Source organism: Candida albicans, chromosome R, assembly GCF_000182965.3.
Source record: "Candida albicans SC5314 chromosome R, complete sequence".
Lineage (NCBI taxonomy): Eukaryota > Fungi > Ascomycota > Pichiomycetes > Serinales > Debaryomycetaceae > Candida > Candida albicans.
In genome coordinates, this window is record NC_032096.1 from 1778547 (window position 1) to 1794483 (window position 15937).

General features: G+C 38.4%; 6 protein-coding genes and 3 non-coding genes across 9 annotated transcripts; 3 read left to right on the plus strand and 6 right to left on the minus strand. All coding sequences in view use genetic code 12, as the record gives it.

Moving 5' to 3' along the window:
- Nucleotides 1–39: 39 nt before the first annotated feature.
- Nucleotides 40–4512, minus strand: CAALFM_CR08200CA (ATP-binding cassette bilirubin transporter; the record flags this gene model as incomplete). Its single annotated transcript, XM_711129.2, has 1 exon — nucleotides 40–4512. The coding sequence occupies one exon, from the start codon at nucleotides 4510–4512 to the stop codon at nucleotides 40–42; it is 4473 nt and encodes a 1490-aa protein (XP_716222.2).
- A 345-nt stretch (nucleotides 4513–4857) lies between these two features.
- ACO1 (aconitate hydratase) lies at nucleotides 4858–7191 on the minus strand (the record flags this gene model as incomplete). Its single annotated transcript, XM_711132.1, has 1 exon — nucleotides 4858–7191. The coding sequence occupies one exon, from the start codon at nucleotides 7189–7191 to the stop codon at nucleotides 4858–4860; it is 2334 nt and encodes a 777-aa protein (XP_716225.1).
- Nucleotides 7192–8329: 1138 nt separating this feature from the next.
- Nucleotides 8330–8415, minus strand: tK(UUU)3. The gene is given in 2 exon segments: nucleotides 8330–8365; nucleotides 8377–8415. It is a non-coding gene; the product is annotated as a tRNA-Lys (tRNA).
- A 672-nt stretch (nucleotides 8416–9087) lies between these two features.
- tK(UUU)4 lies at nucleotides 9088–9162 on the minus strand. Its single transcript has one exon. It is a non-coding gene; the product is annotated as a tRNA-Lys (tRNA).
- A 930-nt stretch (nucleotides 9163–10092) lies between these two features.
- Nucleotides 10093–10167, plus strand: tK(UUU)5. Its single transcript has one exon. It is a non-coding gene; the product is annotated as a tRNA-Lys (tRNA).
- Nucleotides 10168–10340: 173 nt separating this feature from the next.
- HSP104 (chaperone ATPase) lies at nucleotides 10341–13040 on the minus strand (the record flags this gene model as incomplete). Its single annotated transcript, XM_711134.2, has 1 exon — nucleotides 10341–13040. The coding sequence occupies one exon, from the start codon at nucleotides 13038–13040 to the stop codon at nucleotides 10341–10343; it is 2700 nt and encodes an 899-aa protein (XP_716227.2).
- A 3-nt stretch (nucleotides 13041–13043) lies between these two features.
- On the minus strand, nucleotides 13044–13346 carry CAALFM_CR08260CA (uncharacterized protein; the record flags this gene model as incomplete). The annotated part of the gene is made up of 1 exon (XM_711137.1): nucleotides 13044–13346. One exon carries the CDS (start codon nucleotides 13344–13346, stop codon nucleotides 13044–13046), a length of 303 nt encoding a protein of 100 aa, XP_716230.1.
- Nucleotides 13347–13736: 390 nt separating this feature from the next.
- Nucleotides 13737–14657, plus strand: CAALFM_CR08270WA (uncharacterized protein; the record flags this gene model as incomplete). Its single annotated transcript, XM_711138.2, has 1 exon — nucleotides 13737–14657. The coding sequence occupies one exon, from the start codon at nucleotides 13737–13739 to the stop codon at nucleotides 14655–14657; it is 921 nt and encodes a 306-aa protein (XP_716231.2).
- A 164-nt stretch (nucleotides 14658–14821) lies between these two features.
- Nucleotides 14822–15859, plus strand: CAALFM_CR08280WA (uncharacterized protein; the record flags this gene model as incomplete). The annotated part of the gene is made up of 1 exon (XM_711139.1): nucleotides 14822–15859. The coding sequence occupies one exon, from the start codon at nucleotides 14822–14824 to the stop codon at nucleotides 15857–15859; it is 1038 nt and encodes a 345-aa protein (XP_716232.1).
- Between the last annotated feature and the right edge of the window lie 78 nt (nucleotides 15860–15937).

A 15937-nucleotide genomic window follows, 5' to 3' on the forward strand; every position in this document is an offset into this window, starting at 1 on the left:
GATTGTCTATCTTTCTATGAATATGTCTCTAGTCCACTACTAAATATACCCACCTTGTTTACATAGACTATAGAATACACCATCCTTTTTGTTCAATAAATTCTGCGGAGTGTCAAACTCAATCAACTCTCCTTTGTCCAAACTGACAATTTTGTCGCTGTCCATAACTGTTTCCAACCTATGAGCGATTGTGATTATTGTTTTATCTTTGAACTGACTTCTAATGGTCTGCTGTATAATCTTGTCTGTCTGAACATCTACTGCAGCTGTTGCCTCATCCAAAACCAAAATTTTAGAGTCATTCATTTTCAATAACACTCTAGTCAAGGACATCAACTGGCGTTGGCCCGATGAAAAATTAGAGCCACCTTCAGTTACTCGGTTGAGTAACTTGCTATTTTCAGCCCCTTCTTCCTTAGGTAGTTTCTCGATGTGTTCTTTTAAATGAGCTAGTTCCAATGCATGCCATATCTCTTTATCTGTATAATAGTTGAACGGATCCAAATTTTGTCGAATTGTTCCCTCTAGTAATTGTGAATCCTGTGGAATGATGCTCAATCGGTGTCGCAAATCCTGCAAAAACATTTGACTGGTAATTATCCCGTCAATTTCAATGCTCCCTTCAACAGCTTCAATGATTCGGAAAACTGCCAACGCCAATGAACTTTTACCAGCGCCAGTTCTTCCCACAATCCCAATCTTTTCCGCTGAGTTTATGGAAAACGTAATTTTTTTCAAAATCAAATCAAGGTTTTCTCTATACCTGGTCGAGTATTGGTTGAACTTAATGACACCCTTTTGTGGCCAGTGTTTAGGAGGTTTGATCAATTTTAGGTGAGGCTCCTCCTCAACAGGTAGCTTTGTGTACTCAAGACATCTTTCCACAGCAACTATGCTAGTTTCAACCTCAGCCGATGTTCGAACAAGCATTCTCAATGCAGAAGTCACTTGCATAGCATACGTCATGACAAACCCTGCCATGGCAGGAGACAACGGACGTGCCGTGTGTACACTCCAAATGGACAATATCGCAGCAGAAAACACGCCGACTCCACCAATCGTTTGCAATCTAAAACCAAGCCATCTGTTGATAGATGTCAACATATACACCGACTTCAAATTGAAATCAACATTTGCATTCATTATAAAATCAAATCGGGCCTTTTGGTCGTAGGCACGAATAGTGTCGATACCGTTTAAGCTCTCACCCAAATGGCCATAAATCGGACTTCTTGAGATAGACACCAATCGCTTCAACTCTCTCGATATAGACACATAGTAGATTTCATAGTAGATGTATAAGGTTGCTAGCACGCATATAATTAATAGATACACGGGTATGGCAAAAGTAACCACACCCACGGTGAAAACTGTTCTGACAAGCTGGTTGATAAATCTTTGGAAAATCAGCGGGAGACCATCATCAATCTTGTTAATATCATTGGTGAACCGATTCATTATTCTCCCCACAGGAGTTCGTTCGAAAAACTGCATTGGTGCATTCAACACTCTCTGGGCCATATTATCATGGATTTTCTTAGATGCATTGATACCCAACCAAAGAAGCATGACTGAGCTTCGAGCAATCGTCATAATTGCAGCACTCAACCCCAAGCCTGCATAGACCAATAAAAATTTCCACACATTCAGTTTATTCTGGCCCTCCGAGTTCTGCTCTGTCCAATATTTAAGCCAGTAGTTGGCTCCGACTGATAACGCAGTAGCCACTATCAACAAAATAAACCAAAGCGCACCCCCATAAATAGAACAGGCTCTGATATATGCCAAGTAAACTTCCCACTTGACTTTCCCCTTCTGGCTTACCTCCTCTGTCAGACCGCTACGCAAATTGGGTAGTAATTTTTTCAATGGATCCCAGTGGAAACTCTCTATACTTGCTTTCCTGTAACTATGCACGTGCGAAGGTGACACTGTAGCTAGGTCTGATGGTATTGGAGAAGTATCCTTGCTAAAATTCTTGATCAATTCAAATAATTTTGGATGGCTGTCAGCATTTGTTTCGGCATATGTTGTAGTTTCTATTATACATCCATCCTCAATCAAAGTGATGTTGTCAGCAAACTTTAATACAGAGATGGAGTTGGTACACAATATTATTGTTTTAGAGCCAAGCAATCCTCCCTTACTCAAAACTTTCTCAATAATATTTCTTCCAACGTTTGAATCAACAGCTGACAAGATATCATCCAAAAGATATACATCTGCCCTAGCATAAACTGCTCTTGCCAAGGCTAATCGAGCTTTCTGTCCTCCCGATAACGACACACCTTTTTCCCCAACTTGTGTCTCGTCGCCATCCGGCAAAATTGCCAAATCAGGAAGTAATTGACAAGCTTCTATGGTTTCTTCATAAAAATCTTTGTCAAATTTATACCCAAAAACAATATTCTCTTTAACAGACGCATTCATGATCCACGGTTGCTGAGCACAGTATGCCACTGTGCCCCTTATCTCAATCAAAGGCGGAAGTTCTGCATTTTTGCCCTGAGTTGTTATCAATTGTCCCAATAATGCATACAACAATGATGTTTTCCCACTGCCAACTTTACCCACAACACAGCTTAGTTGACCTGTGGCTACTGAAAAATCAATATCTTTCAAACTGTGGGTTCTGTCTTTACTAGTTTCATCCGGTTCTCCTGTTTGATCCGGTGCATCGGTAAACGATTGTCTATTCCAATGGAAAGTAGCATTTTGTATTTTAACTGATTCGCCAGAAGCTGGTGGCAATCTTCTAATCATAGATTCATCAATTTCTTCACTTAGCAAAAAGTTTTTCACTCTTCCAATGGCAACATTTGCCTCAATCATCGATGTAATGACCGCAGGAAGTTCCATTAACGGACCTGATAATAAATTTAATAATGCCAATGCGGGGAAAACAATGTCCGATGTCAATGCTTGTTTCTGGGTTAAGGCAAAAGTGGCAAACGAAGTAAACGAAACTAAAAATGGGATAATATTCCAGATAAATAAAACACCTTGGCCAACACCTCTGATTCGTTTCAAGTTTGCCAACTCTTTGTTGTTTCTGGCTTCAGAAAGTTTCCTAAGCATTGGCGTTTCCCATGCAAACAACTTGATACTTTTGATTGATGTTAATATTTCGTTTATAACTCTAGATCTGTTGTCCTTAAGTTTCATTTGTGTCTTACTCAAATTCTTATAGTACTTTACAACTATCGCATTAACGGGAATTAAAAGAATCATCACACCAACCCCTGCAAATGTAGCACCATGCAAGAGTGGGTAAAGTGACGCTACACACAATATGATATCTAAAGGTGCGAGAACAAGCGTACTAAGGTTCATCAACACTTTTTGAATTCTGTTGATATCTACCGACAACAAGTTGATGATATCTGCAGAATTTGTTTTGGATCTTGATTCACTGGATAATAGTAACGCTTTCTGGTATACCAAGGATGTTAACGATGAGCGACAATTCAACCCAACCTCAAGATTGGTAAGCATGTATCTGTTATTAAGCGATGTCTGTAACATAGTATTCACAAACATGCCAAGCGAAATCAAGATACCTCGCAATATTGGTGGATTCTGTATGTTGAAATAAAGAATCAACAATCGCAACAATTGAGGCTGCACAAAGTTAAGAACTCTCCCTCCAAACTCATAAAAAAATGACACAAGGAGCCCCCACCCAAAGGCCTTCAACAAAGATCCAGTTAAATTGCCACCATTCCAGTGTTTCCTTAATGTAGTTGTAGCATGCACTGTAGAAATATCTGCTGGTGTGTTAGGTAACTCTGCATTTGTCACAGTCTGATTCTTGTAGGAATTAACAATCAACTCATTCATCCACGTGAACGTGACTTTCTGAATGATGTTGGGTTCAGAAAGCTGCTGCTGCCGGTTGCTTCTTTTGTATTCTAAAACCAACTCATGGCTTGGCTTGTAGTATGAGTATTCCAAAACAAAAACAAAAACTGGGTTGAGCACTAGTAATGCCTCAGAAATCACAATAGATGAATCAACCAGTTGAATAATTACCCAGTTGGTGAAATTGTCTTGAAAATACAATGCCATACTGAAAACCGTAAGGGTTGGCCAAAATACTAGCAACAAGTCGGATGGAACTGGTGAATATATTGTTTCTATAAAATGCAATGGGAAAATAACAAGCACAAGTAGCAAATTAAGCAATCCAAATGCAAGAAGCTTGGGGTCGGCAAATCTTTCATGAATACTGATAAAAGAACTGAGATAGCCTGTCAATATTATTTGTAAGGCGACGGAATTTAAACGAATGTAATGAGTGACACCTGTATTTTTCAACGATAAACTGCCATATCGGGGCTTACGTGTTGTTGTTTTATATAACACTAGCACTCCACAAATGATATTTGCTGTGGCAAAAAGTGCCAATGCATGCACTAGGAAACATGGGTTGAATGCATTATCATTGTGGGGGGCCATTGGTCGTAGTAGTGCGTCGATTCCACATGATAGTTTTGGGTACCTGGGATCCATTACTGAAAAGATATTGAAAAGATAATAACCAAAATACTTGTCCTATGCTGAAGTGATAATGAAAAGAAGTGATGGCTCTCTGGCTTGCCAAAAAAGAAAATGGTTCTCTTTTTTTTTTTGTTGATGTTGCGACACACATTGTACATGTTATTCAAGAGTCTGTTACAAAAATTATACAACCACCACACAAAGCTCTGCAAAAGAAAAATTGTTTTTTGTATCTCTAGGATAACTCTTACAATCAATAGAACGCAAAGAAACTGAATAAATAATTTAATGGAATATTTAATAAACTAAGTAACAATAATGTGAAATAAAACTAGTACAGGAAAATCACTAAACTACTTAATATTTGCTCTTGATAAAGTTCAAAGCAGAACCGTGTTTGAACCATTCGAGTTGTTCACTGTTGAAAGTGTGGGTCAAGACAGCTTCCCAAGCTTCACCTTCCTTTGGATGAACTCTCAAGATAACATCCTTACCTGGGGCCAAAGTGGTCAAACCAATCAAATCAACTTCATCGTCAAAGTTGATCTTGTCGTAATCAGCTGGGTTCTTAAAGTTAAGAGGCAACAAACCTTGTTTCTTCAAGTTAGTTTCGTGGATACGGGCAAATGATTTAGTAATGATAGCAAAACCACCCAAGAATCTTGGTTCCAAGGCAGCGTGTTCTCTGGAAGAACCTTCACCAAAGTTTTCATCACCAATAACAACCCATTTATGACCAGCATCTCTGTAAGCAGCAGCAGTTTGTGGAACACCGTCGTATTTACCAGTGTAGTGGTTTCTGACTTCGTTAGCCTTACCGTTTTCGGCATTGATAGCACCAATCATATAGTTGTTAGAAATGTTTTCCAAGTGACCTCTGTATTTCAACCATGGACCGGCCATTGAGATATGATCGGTGGTGGTTTTACCGACAGCTTTGATTAAAATTGGCAATCTCTCAGCATCTTTACCATCCCATGGTTTGAATGGGCTCAATTTTTGTAAACGGTCGGAGGTTGGGGAGATGACAACTTCAACGGAAGCACGGTCTTCTGGTGGAGCTTGGTAGGTGTTTTCACCTGGATCGTAACCATCTGGTGGCAAACCGACACCTTGTGGTTCTTTCAATTTGAATTCTTTACCGTCAGCACCAACTAAAGTATCAGTGATTGGGTTGAATCCCAAGTCACCGGAGATAGCATAGACAGTGGCCATTTCTGGAGAGGCAACGAAAGCGTGAGTAGCTGGGTTACCGTCATTTCTGGCAGTGAAGTTTCTGTTGAATGAAGAGACAATGGTGTTTTTGTCACCCTTTTTGATGTCTTGTCTGTCCCATTGACCAATACATGGACCACAGGCGTTGGCCATGACAACACCACCAAAGTCTTCGAAGGTCTTCAATTGACCGTCTCTGGCAATGGTAGCTCTGACTTGTTCGGAACCTGGAGAAACAGTGTAAAGAGCCTTAGATTTCAAACCGTGAGCACCAGCATCTTTGATGATAGAGGCAGCTCTGGTCATATCTTCATATGAGGAGTTGGTACATGAACCGATCAAACCAACTTTAACTTCCAATGGCCAACCGTTAGCAATGGCGGTTTCCTTCATCTTGGAGACTGGAGTGGCCAAATCTGGGGTGAATGGACCGTTAATGTGTGGTTCCAAGGTGTTCAAGTCAATTTCAATAACTTGATCATATTCAGCACCTTCATCAGCAGAAAGGAAGTCCTTCTTGTAAACTTGGGCAAATTGAGCAATTTCAGATCTACCAGTGGCGTTCAAGTAGTCAACCATTGAGTCGTTGAATGGGAAAACAGAAGTGGTGGCACCAATTTCAGCACCCATATTACAGATGGTACCCATACCGGTACAGGAGAAGGTGTCGACACCAGAACCGAAATATTCGACAATAGAACCAGTACCACCTTTGACAGTAGTAATACCAGCCAATTTCAAGATGATATCTTTTGGAGAAGTCCATCCAGACATTTTACCGGTCAATTTAACACCAATGATCTTTGGAGCTTTCAATTCCCATGGCAAACCAGACATGACATCGACGGCATCAGCACCACCAACACCAATAGCCAATTGACCCAAACCACCAGCATTTGGAGTGTGGGAATCGGTACCAATCAATAAAGCACCTGGGAAGGCATAGTTTTCCAAAACAATTTGATGGATAATACCGGAACCTGGTTTCCAGAAACCCAAGTTATATTTGGCACAAGCAGTGGACAAGAAATCGTAAACTTCCTTGTTCAAGTCAATGGCTCTGGCCAAATCTTTTGGACCACCAACTTGAGCTTGGATCAAATGGTCACAGTGGACAGTAGATGGAGTGGCAACTTGTGGAATACCAGCGGACATAAATTGCAAAATGGCCATTTGGGCGGTAGCATCTTGACAAGCAACCCTGTCTGGTCTCAATTTCAAGTAAGAGACACCTCTTTCAATTTCTTGGTTATGAGGATCATCCAAATGACCGTACAAAAGTTTTTCAGCATAAGTCAATGGTCTGTTTAATCTGGACTTGACGATTTCAACATTTTCGAGATGCTTTTTGTAGTTGATGAAGGAGTGGGATTCCAACAAGTTTTGGTTAACTTGAGAATCTTTGGTTAAACTAGCAGTAGCCAAACCACGAACTGAACGTGGGGCTCTCAAGGCGGTTCTTGAAGCAGACAACATTGTGTTTGAATGTTTAAGAAACTATATGAAAGAAAAGAAAAGAAAAGGAAAGGAAAAAAAAAAAGTAAGAAGAAAAGAAAAAACTTCAAGACAATTGGCTGGGGGTGGGAGAGTATAGACAAATCAAATTCTTTTTATAGCAAAGGGAAAAAATAAATTGTCGATGAAAAGTTTTGTTAGTTGAAGAATCAACAAAAAAAATCGGATCCATAAAATGGACAAGTCCTGCATAATTGAGATTCTAGCCAATTAGGTCTAGTAAATTTATAATAATTTGCGGGCGTCATCACCACTTTGCTCCACAAAAAAAAAAAATTTTTCTCTCTTTGCAAGCAAAAAAAAAAGTATAACCGAGCTTCATTGACAAATATGAAATGATGTATACACTTATATGCTAATACAAGGATAGAAACATTTCATAAACAAGAGTATTCTGTATTTTTTTGGTTTGGGTTTTTACATTTTTTACATTAAAGTAATTAAGCTCTTCTGGTTATGTATAAAATAAATGTTCATTATTATTACCCCCTGTCGTTTATATTTATTTATCCAAGGAAATTAGTTTGAACTCAATTCACACGCTCTGTTTTTTAAAATTATTTTTTTATTTTTTCTTCTGTTGGTTGTAAAGTTCTCCAGATTTCAACACAATGCCAATCAACTCCGAGGGAGAGAGGGAAAGAAAAATAGATTATATCTCCAAGAAAAAAAAACTCAATTAAGAGGGCGCTGATTGGTTAATGGAATTAATGGGAAATCCACAAAAAAAAAATAACAAGACCTAATCACGGTATTTCGATCTATTTTTTTGAAAGAGCACAAGAGCTGAAAAGGGAGAGCTGAGAGTAGTATAGAGCTATTGAAATGCACCTTGTTCCTGTCTTTATTGTAGAATTTCTTTGGTGTTTTTTTTTTTTTTTTTTTGAATCCACTGATCCGGTAACAGATTGGTTATGTACTTGATCACCCTTTTTTAACGCGCCGATTACACGACCACATCGCAAAACTAGAAAAAAAAATAAATAGAAAGAGAAATAGTACTTTCTGTATAAAATCAAAACGATCTTGGTCTAGTGATGAAATAAAAAGAACACCGTGCAAAAAAAACCCATAATTGTCTTAAAGAAGTAAAAAAGAAAGCCCAACGCGGGACTCGAACCCGCAACCTTGAGATCACTCTTGTAATAAAAGTCTCACGCTCTAAGCCGATTGAGCTAGCTAGGCGCTTTCGTGGAAGCGAGGGCCTGCAAATATCGTGAAACATGGTAGATATAACACGCTTTCTCATACCTTTTTGCTGTACTAACTGAGAGAAAACTGGATGTATTGGTTTCGCTATCGGTTGTGTGAGCTCTTGTATAAATAATTGTTCAAATTGAGTATATAGGGTAAGAAGTATGCTAAATTGTGAAACTGGATTACGGAAAGTACTCTCTTAATTTTACATAAAACAGGTGGACGCGTCTTTATTGAACTTGCCCTTATTGGGATTGGATGGCAAAGTAGCTATGACGGTTATTTTTTGATTTTATAGGTTGATAGGTAGGTAATGATTTATTCAATGACGTGTTCAACAATGACTTCTCTTTTCGAATTAATAATTCCCATTGCACACAATTCTTATATGCAAATTCTGTTGATACAACAAGTTCTACCAAAAGGAGGAATTCAGAAATATTTCTCACTCTAATTTATTCAAGAAACTTGCAAAACGCTTCTAATAAAGACATCAATACAACCAATTATAGGAAATACCAATTCATAGATGAAGCTACTATATTTCCTGTTAGCACTATTATCATAAAACTGGGTTCAATAGCAAAAAAATATGAGCCAAAGACAATTGTTTGCCTTCAACATCAGTTGTCTACAAAAAAAATTGGATGCAAAAATATAAGCCCAACGCGGGACTCGAACCCGCAACCTTGAGATTAAAAGTCTCACGCTCTAAGCCGATTGAGCTAGCTAGGCGTTTTTGATGTGGACTAGTCATCACATATTTGGTAGATGGCCTAGACTATAGCTGTCAAAGTTTTAATCAAGTCTTTAATTTTATTGTATAAGAAATAAACTAACACCAAAAGCGAACAAAAAATATTTTGAATCTACTTTTGTAGCATATCAATTACTGCAAAGATACTTTAGTCATAGAAATCAACAATTTCGGCTATTGTTTGCTAAAGAGTCGATTCAAAGAAGCTTAGTATTGATTTGAATGGACGCCAATAAGTTAAGAGAAAATAAAAACAAAATTATGAAAGGAAAAAAAAGATAAACCCAAACATTGTATATTACTCATTCTGTAAAACTTTGAATAGAGATTCAAACATTGATAAAACTAAAATGCTCAAGATTATGGAATTTAATATATTGCTGAGAAACGTTATTACGCACTTTCTTTCTCCCGTGCCTGAGAAAAAATGTGTTCATGAGTGAATGTGTTATAAACCATGGAATGAGGTTCATGATTTCTACTTGAAGGATGTGCTACCATTTCCGATTACGAAAACCCTAAAGAACGCATAAGGAATAGTCACTCAGCAGAGCGTAAGTTGGCTTTGAAGTAAGTTTTTATTGGGCAATTTAACGTTTGTTTGAAATCAATTAGTGTGTGTGTAATCTTGTGGGGTATTTTTTTAATCGAAAAATACAGACCAAAATTATCAAATATTATTTCAAAATACAGCACCAGAATATTTCTACATGGAATATGCTTTTAGGAAATACATAATTCGAAATTAGTTTTTTCATGAAATAAAACACATATAAAATGTTTTATAGGACTTAAAAAATTATTAATCTTTTTAGTTTGACTTATACTTATATTTGAGAATTAAAGCTGAATAATTAAATTAGAAATACTATTACCTTTTTACAAAGACCTGAATCCACATCAAAAACGCCTAGCTAGCTCAATCGGCTTAGAGCGTGAGACTTTTAATCTCAAGGTTGCGGGTTCGAGTCCCGCGTTGGGCTTATATTTTTGCATCTAGTTCCTTTACGCTTTTTTCTAATTATTAACAGAATGATGGTTTATCCATTGAGCCAGAATCTTATATATACACAAAACAAGTTCCTTTTATTTTTTAAAAACTATATAAAACTGTACAAAATATTAGATTTTTATTTATGTGTAATGTACTTTTAGTTTAGTCAAGTCCAGGTGAAGTGAATCTGGCTTCGTCATCATCTTCATCCTCTGAGTCTTGCCAGTTATCAACATCATTCATTTCCACATCTTCTGGTTCATGGTTAGGTAAAATCTCCAAACCTTTTTCGCCAAGAACAACTCTAGCAGTTTCTTTATCTTGGATTTGCCCTTTCAACAACATTACAGCTAACCTGTTCAAAATCTCGTTTTGGATCAAGCGGTTCAATGGTCTTGCACCCAAGTCAGGTGACCATCCATTCTTGCACAAGTACTCCATGGCATCATCATCTAGCTTCAATTGTATAGCCTTACCATTAGCAGTGAATCTGTTTTCAATTTCGGACAACCTGATCTTGACAATCTTGGAAATGGCTTTTCTCGACAATCTGTTAAACACAACAATACTGGAAATACGGTTAATAAATTCAGGTCTGAAATGTGCTCTCACAGCATCCATTACATGTTCCTTTGTGTTGGCATCAATCTTGCTTCCCTTGGCGGCATTGATGTAGTTTGCACCCAAATTAGACGTCATTATGAAAATGGCATTCGAGCAGTTAACAAGCTTACCTTGAGAAGAGGTAACTCTACCATCATCCAAAATCTGTAATAACACAGTCAACACTTCAGGAGCAGCTTTTTCAACTTCATCCAACAAGACCACAGAGTATGGCCGTCTGATTAATGGCTCAGTCAAGATACCACCTTCTTCATATCCAACATAACCTGGAGCAGCACCCAACAATTTTGAAGCAGACCATTTGTCTCCCAATTCAGAGCAGTCAATTCTAATAATTGCCTTTTCGTCTGCAAAGAGAAAACCAGCAAGCTTCTTAGCCAATTCAGTCTTACCCGAACCAGAAAGACCCAAAAACAAAAAGGATGGTGGTTGGTTAGGATTAGCCAAACCCGATCTTCTTAATCTGATGGCATTGGAGACTGCCTTCACAGCTTCCGATTGTCCAACAACTTCTTTCGACAATTCTGCTTCCATATTGATCAATTTATTGTTTTCTGCTTGCGACAATTTCGTGACAGGGATACCAGTCAATCTAGCAGCGGTTTCACATATTTGTTCTGGTCCAACTGCATTCTTCAACAAGCTGTCCAAATTAGAAGCTTCCTCTTCAACAACTTTGACTTCTAACTCTTCAATTTGCTTCTGGATATCTGGGATAGCAAAGTATCTCAAGTCAGCAGCAGTAGCAGTATCGTATCTTCTTTCAGCATCTTGAGCTTTGATCTCAAGTTCATCCAATTTTCTTTTGGCAGCAGTCAATTGTTCATGACTAGCTCGTTCTTGTCTGTATCTCTCGTTCAATGGTCCAATTTTTTCTTCCAATTCTGCTTTCTTCTTTTTGGCCAAATTCAAACGTTCCTTGGAAGCAGAGTCTGCATCTTTGTCTCTTTCTAATGCATTGATTTCGACATCTACCAAATGCAATTGTCTTTCCAAAGTGTCCAACTCTTCTGGCTTAGAGTCTCTAGCCACAGCAACAGCAGCAGCACTCTCATCAACAAGATCAACAGCTGAATCAGGTAATGCTCTGTATGTCAAGTATCTTGAAGCCAACTGAGCAGCAGTGACCAATGCACTATCCAATATACGGACCCCATGGTGAATTTCATATTTAGGCTGGATACCTCTTAAAATGGCAACAGTTTCTTGCACGGTGGCGGCAGGAACATCGATTTTTTGGAATCTTCTTTCAAATGCACCATCTTTGGAAATGAACTTTCTGTATTCAGCAAAGGTAGTAGCACCAATACAATGTAATGCACCTCTGGCCAACATTGGCTTCAACAAATTAGCAGCATCTGATTTACCATCACCCATCAACATGTGGATTTCATCAATGAACAAGATGATAAACTCTTTGGATTTTTCAATTTCATTCAAAACACCTTTCAATCTTTCCTCAAACTCACCCTTGTATTTTGCACCTGCAGTCAATGCACCCAAATCAAGAGCAAATAATCTTGAGCCAGCCAAAACATTTGGAACGTCCCCATCAACTATTCTTTGTGCAACACCTTCAACAATAGAAGTCTTACCAACACCAGCATCACCAATCAACACCGAGTTCGATTTGCTTCTTCTTGCCAAAACTCTGATGACTCTTCGAATTTCTTCCTCTCTACCAATTACAGGATCAATCTTACCTTCCCTAGCCTTTTCGGTAAAATCTTCACAATACTTGTTCAAAAATTCATAAGATGAAGACGAATCAGCTTGTCTGGAGTCAATCCTTTGGGACCCTCTCAATTCAATAGCTTGTGTCTTTATTGTGTCAACACTCATACCAGCTTCTTTGAAAATATCTTTAATTGATTGGTCCTCCAAGAGCGCCAACAAAATATGGTCCTGAGCAACATATGAGTCCTTTTGTTGTTGTTTGATTTTGTTGGCCTTCGTTAACACCTGGCCTGCTTGATAGCTTGGTCGTATTTCATCTGGAGGGGGGTTCTGAGATGGTATTTTAACCAAATGTCTGTTCACGATTCTTTCGAAATCGCCCCATTCGTATCTTGCTCTCTTGACCAACGTTTTCAAATACTGTGTTGAGCCTTCAGTATCATCTGATGGGATAAATGCAGCAAGAAAATGAAGGGGTAACAATTGCGAATTGGCCTGTTGTTTTGCCAATTCAGTAGCATTATTGATAATCTTGATAGCGTTATCTGTAAAATCTTCCATGATCTAATAGTGTATAATTGTTATTAATAATGAATTGAAGTTGAAAAAAAAAAGAAAAAAAGAGAAATGAAAAAGACTTGAGGATTTAGGGAAGGGTGGTGATGAAGTGGTTTTATATCGGAAGGAATGGGACGAGGAGGGAGGGGGGGGGTTGACAGAGCAAACATACAATGTTTGCGACTCTCTTACAGAAGGGAGAAGAAAAAAAAAAGCTCGGACTAGAGTCACTCTAGTTGGTTCCAGATTTTGCTGGAAGTCACTAGAAGGTTCCATAGAAAAAAGAAAGAAAAACCCGCACAAAACCATAATTTTGGTACCAGTGCATTATTCCCGACGTGCTTGTCTTTCTCCACACATAGAGGAACAAAACAAAATAAAAGAGAATCATCCCACCAACTACTTGTCCATCCCCCGGATTAATACTGAAATAGGTAGATACTAATTTGGACAGCCAACCTAAAACACAGTCAGATTTTAGTCACTTGTATGCGGTAGAACTATACTAACAGATGTGGTCGGTAGACGATCAAATCCACTTAATACCTAGTTAAAGTTGATTAATACCTGAGTTCTAACAATCAATTACATTCGCCAAGTACACAGGACTTTCATTTTAAAGTTGTACTAAGACGAGCTTGTCTTTTTTTTTTTCTTCAGTGATATTCCGGTAGTACCAGACGGTGAAACTATATTGATATGCGGGTACACAGTGACCTTTATCGAACCCAAGCCTCCATAAGAAAACTTGAACTAAGAAAAAACAAATACAAACAAGAAAATCAATGCAAATATAAGATGATTTATAGACCGATTACGTGTTTATTTCAATTTGTAGTTGTCTTTTATGCATCAAAGTGCACAGAAAATGTAGTTGCACAACATTCGAAAGTACCGGGCAATTCGATTGTCTGTTTGAACAACACTTCCGTGGTGTATGAGGAACTGCAACTTTTAAAAAAACAGATATCCGCCACTCCCACAGTATATTCCTTACGCTCTATTGAAGAGTTGGAATCAAAACATGCAGACAAACTTAGCGACACGACAAACGTGTTCCAATTCAAAGACACAAAAAGCTCGCTTCAATACAACCACCGCAACCGTAACTGGGTGGAAGTAAGACAAAAAGATCCAGCCGATGCTCCCCAGATTTTCCCGTTAGAATACTGGATACCAGCATCCTATTGCCTAGATTCAACATCGGGGTCAGGCGGAACAATTAGTCGGATTGTCACAGTGCTCTTGGAAGCAGCAGTGGAAAACTATGTGGACTTGTACATTGGTTTTCCAACGTATGCGTTTCTGGAAGCCTTAGGACTTTCAATTGGCGTTAAAGTAGGGAAAGTAATGGCAGCGACCTTGTTATTTTCCTGTGCTGTAAATAAAGGTGAGATTCTTCAAATGCAGTATCGCCCCTCGTATGTGCTTGTTCCAACAATGGAGGCAATTCTGTATAAATTTAAGGGGAAGAAATTCAAAAAACTAAAAATAAAAGTGATCAAGCCCTTCAAGATGTTGGTTATCGATGCTCCAGAACACCAGTGTTGGGCAACAAATAAAGCAGAGCATTTACAATGTTCAAAACCATTTAATCACAGACACCTCATAAAGTTTTAACCGATCAAAGGCAGGGGTGTATTTTATAGAGATATTACGGAATCGAAAATAGTTGATTTCAACTCATTACTACTTTGCTACTTAGTTCTTCTTGAATGGTCTTTTGTCCATACAACTTTTCATCACTTTGTCTGACATAATTTTTTTATTTTGCATCTCAAGTTATGTGGAATTTACTGATTTGTTTACCAGAGTTCAAATGTTTGAAGCCTAAAAAATTTTTTTTTTCGTTTTGTTCCAACTCTATTCACAATACAGAACTACCACTAAGGTCTTTTTCTTTTTTGACCCTACAGTACATGGATTTGATCCAACATTACACGTCAGAAACCGAAAGTGAAACCGAAACCCAAGAGGAAGGCGACAGAGATTTTCCAATAGAAAGTGACGAGAAAGAAGGAGAAAACAAATTAGAGAGTCAAACAAGCATCCCTCCACCGCTTCCAAATATTGAGATTTATCTGCAACTTTATCAGCAAAACATGTCTAAAACAGTGGCCACCACCTTTGGGTACCTTCCATGGAAACCACCATTTGCAGCGATCAGGAACATAGAGAGGGCCTGTTTGCGTACAATTTCTAAGATACCTTTGCTCTCGGAAAACTACAAGTTTGTATCTACACACAAGGACACCTCACGTCTAGTGAAACAGCATCTAACTGTTTTTCCCGGTGTAGCACTAAACACCCCTGATACCCATTTAGTGGCAGACAAAATATTTGAGAGTGTGGCGAAGTTGGAAGTACCCAAATCAATGATAGTGACTGTGGGAGGGGGACTGGATCCGTTGTCACTGATACTAAACAAACCAAGAAAGGCCATTCGTTTCCAAACCGTCAACTACTTAGAGTTAGCAAGAGGATTCACAAATGACAGACTATTTTTGTTGATATATGTAAAACACACTGCTGACTCGAGAAAATATGCCGATGAGCTTACAAAGTTGTGCAGACAAACTCTTGAGGATAATGGGTATTTGCAAAACCCTGAAAGGTATTCGCCATCATCGTATCATGTCTCTATATGCACTGGCTATCTTAAGAAAGCAGAGTTGCTGAATAAGGACATTGCAAAGGTAAACAAACAGCTTCGAAGCATCACCATTCCTGAGCTAGTCGACCTCCTGTTTGACGTCGAAGAATTGTGTTGCACCGGTTCGAGTGAGACCATTTATTCACATAGATTACTACCATATACGTAAAATAGAAGAACAAGCAAGTGTTTGCCTTCATTTGTTCACGTCTCTCTCTTGTAATATTCACCTCCTTGTGTTTTAGTG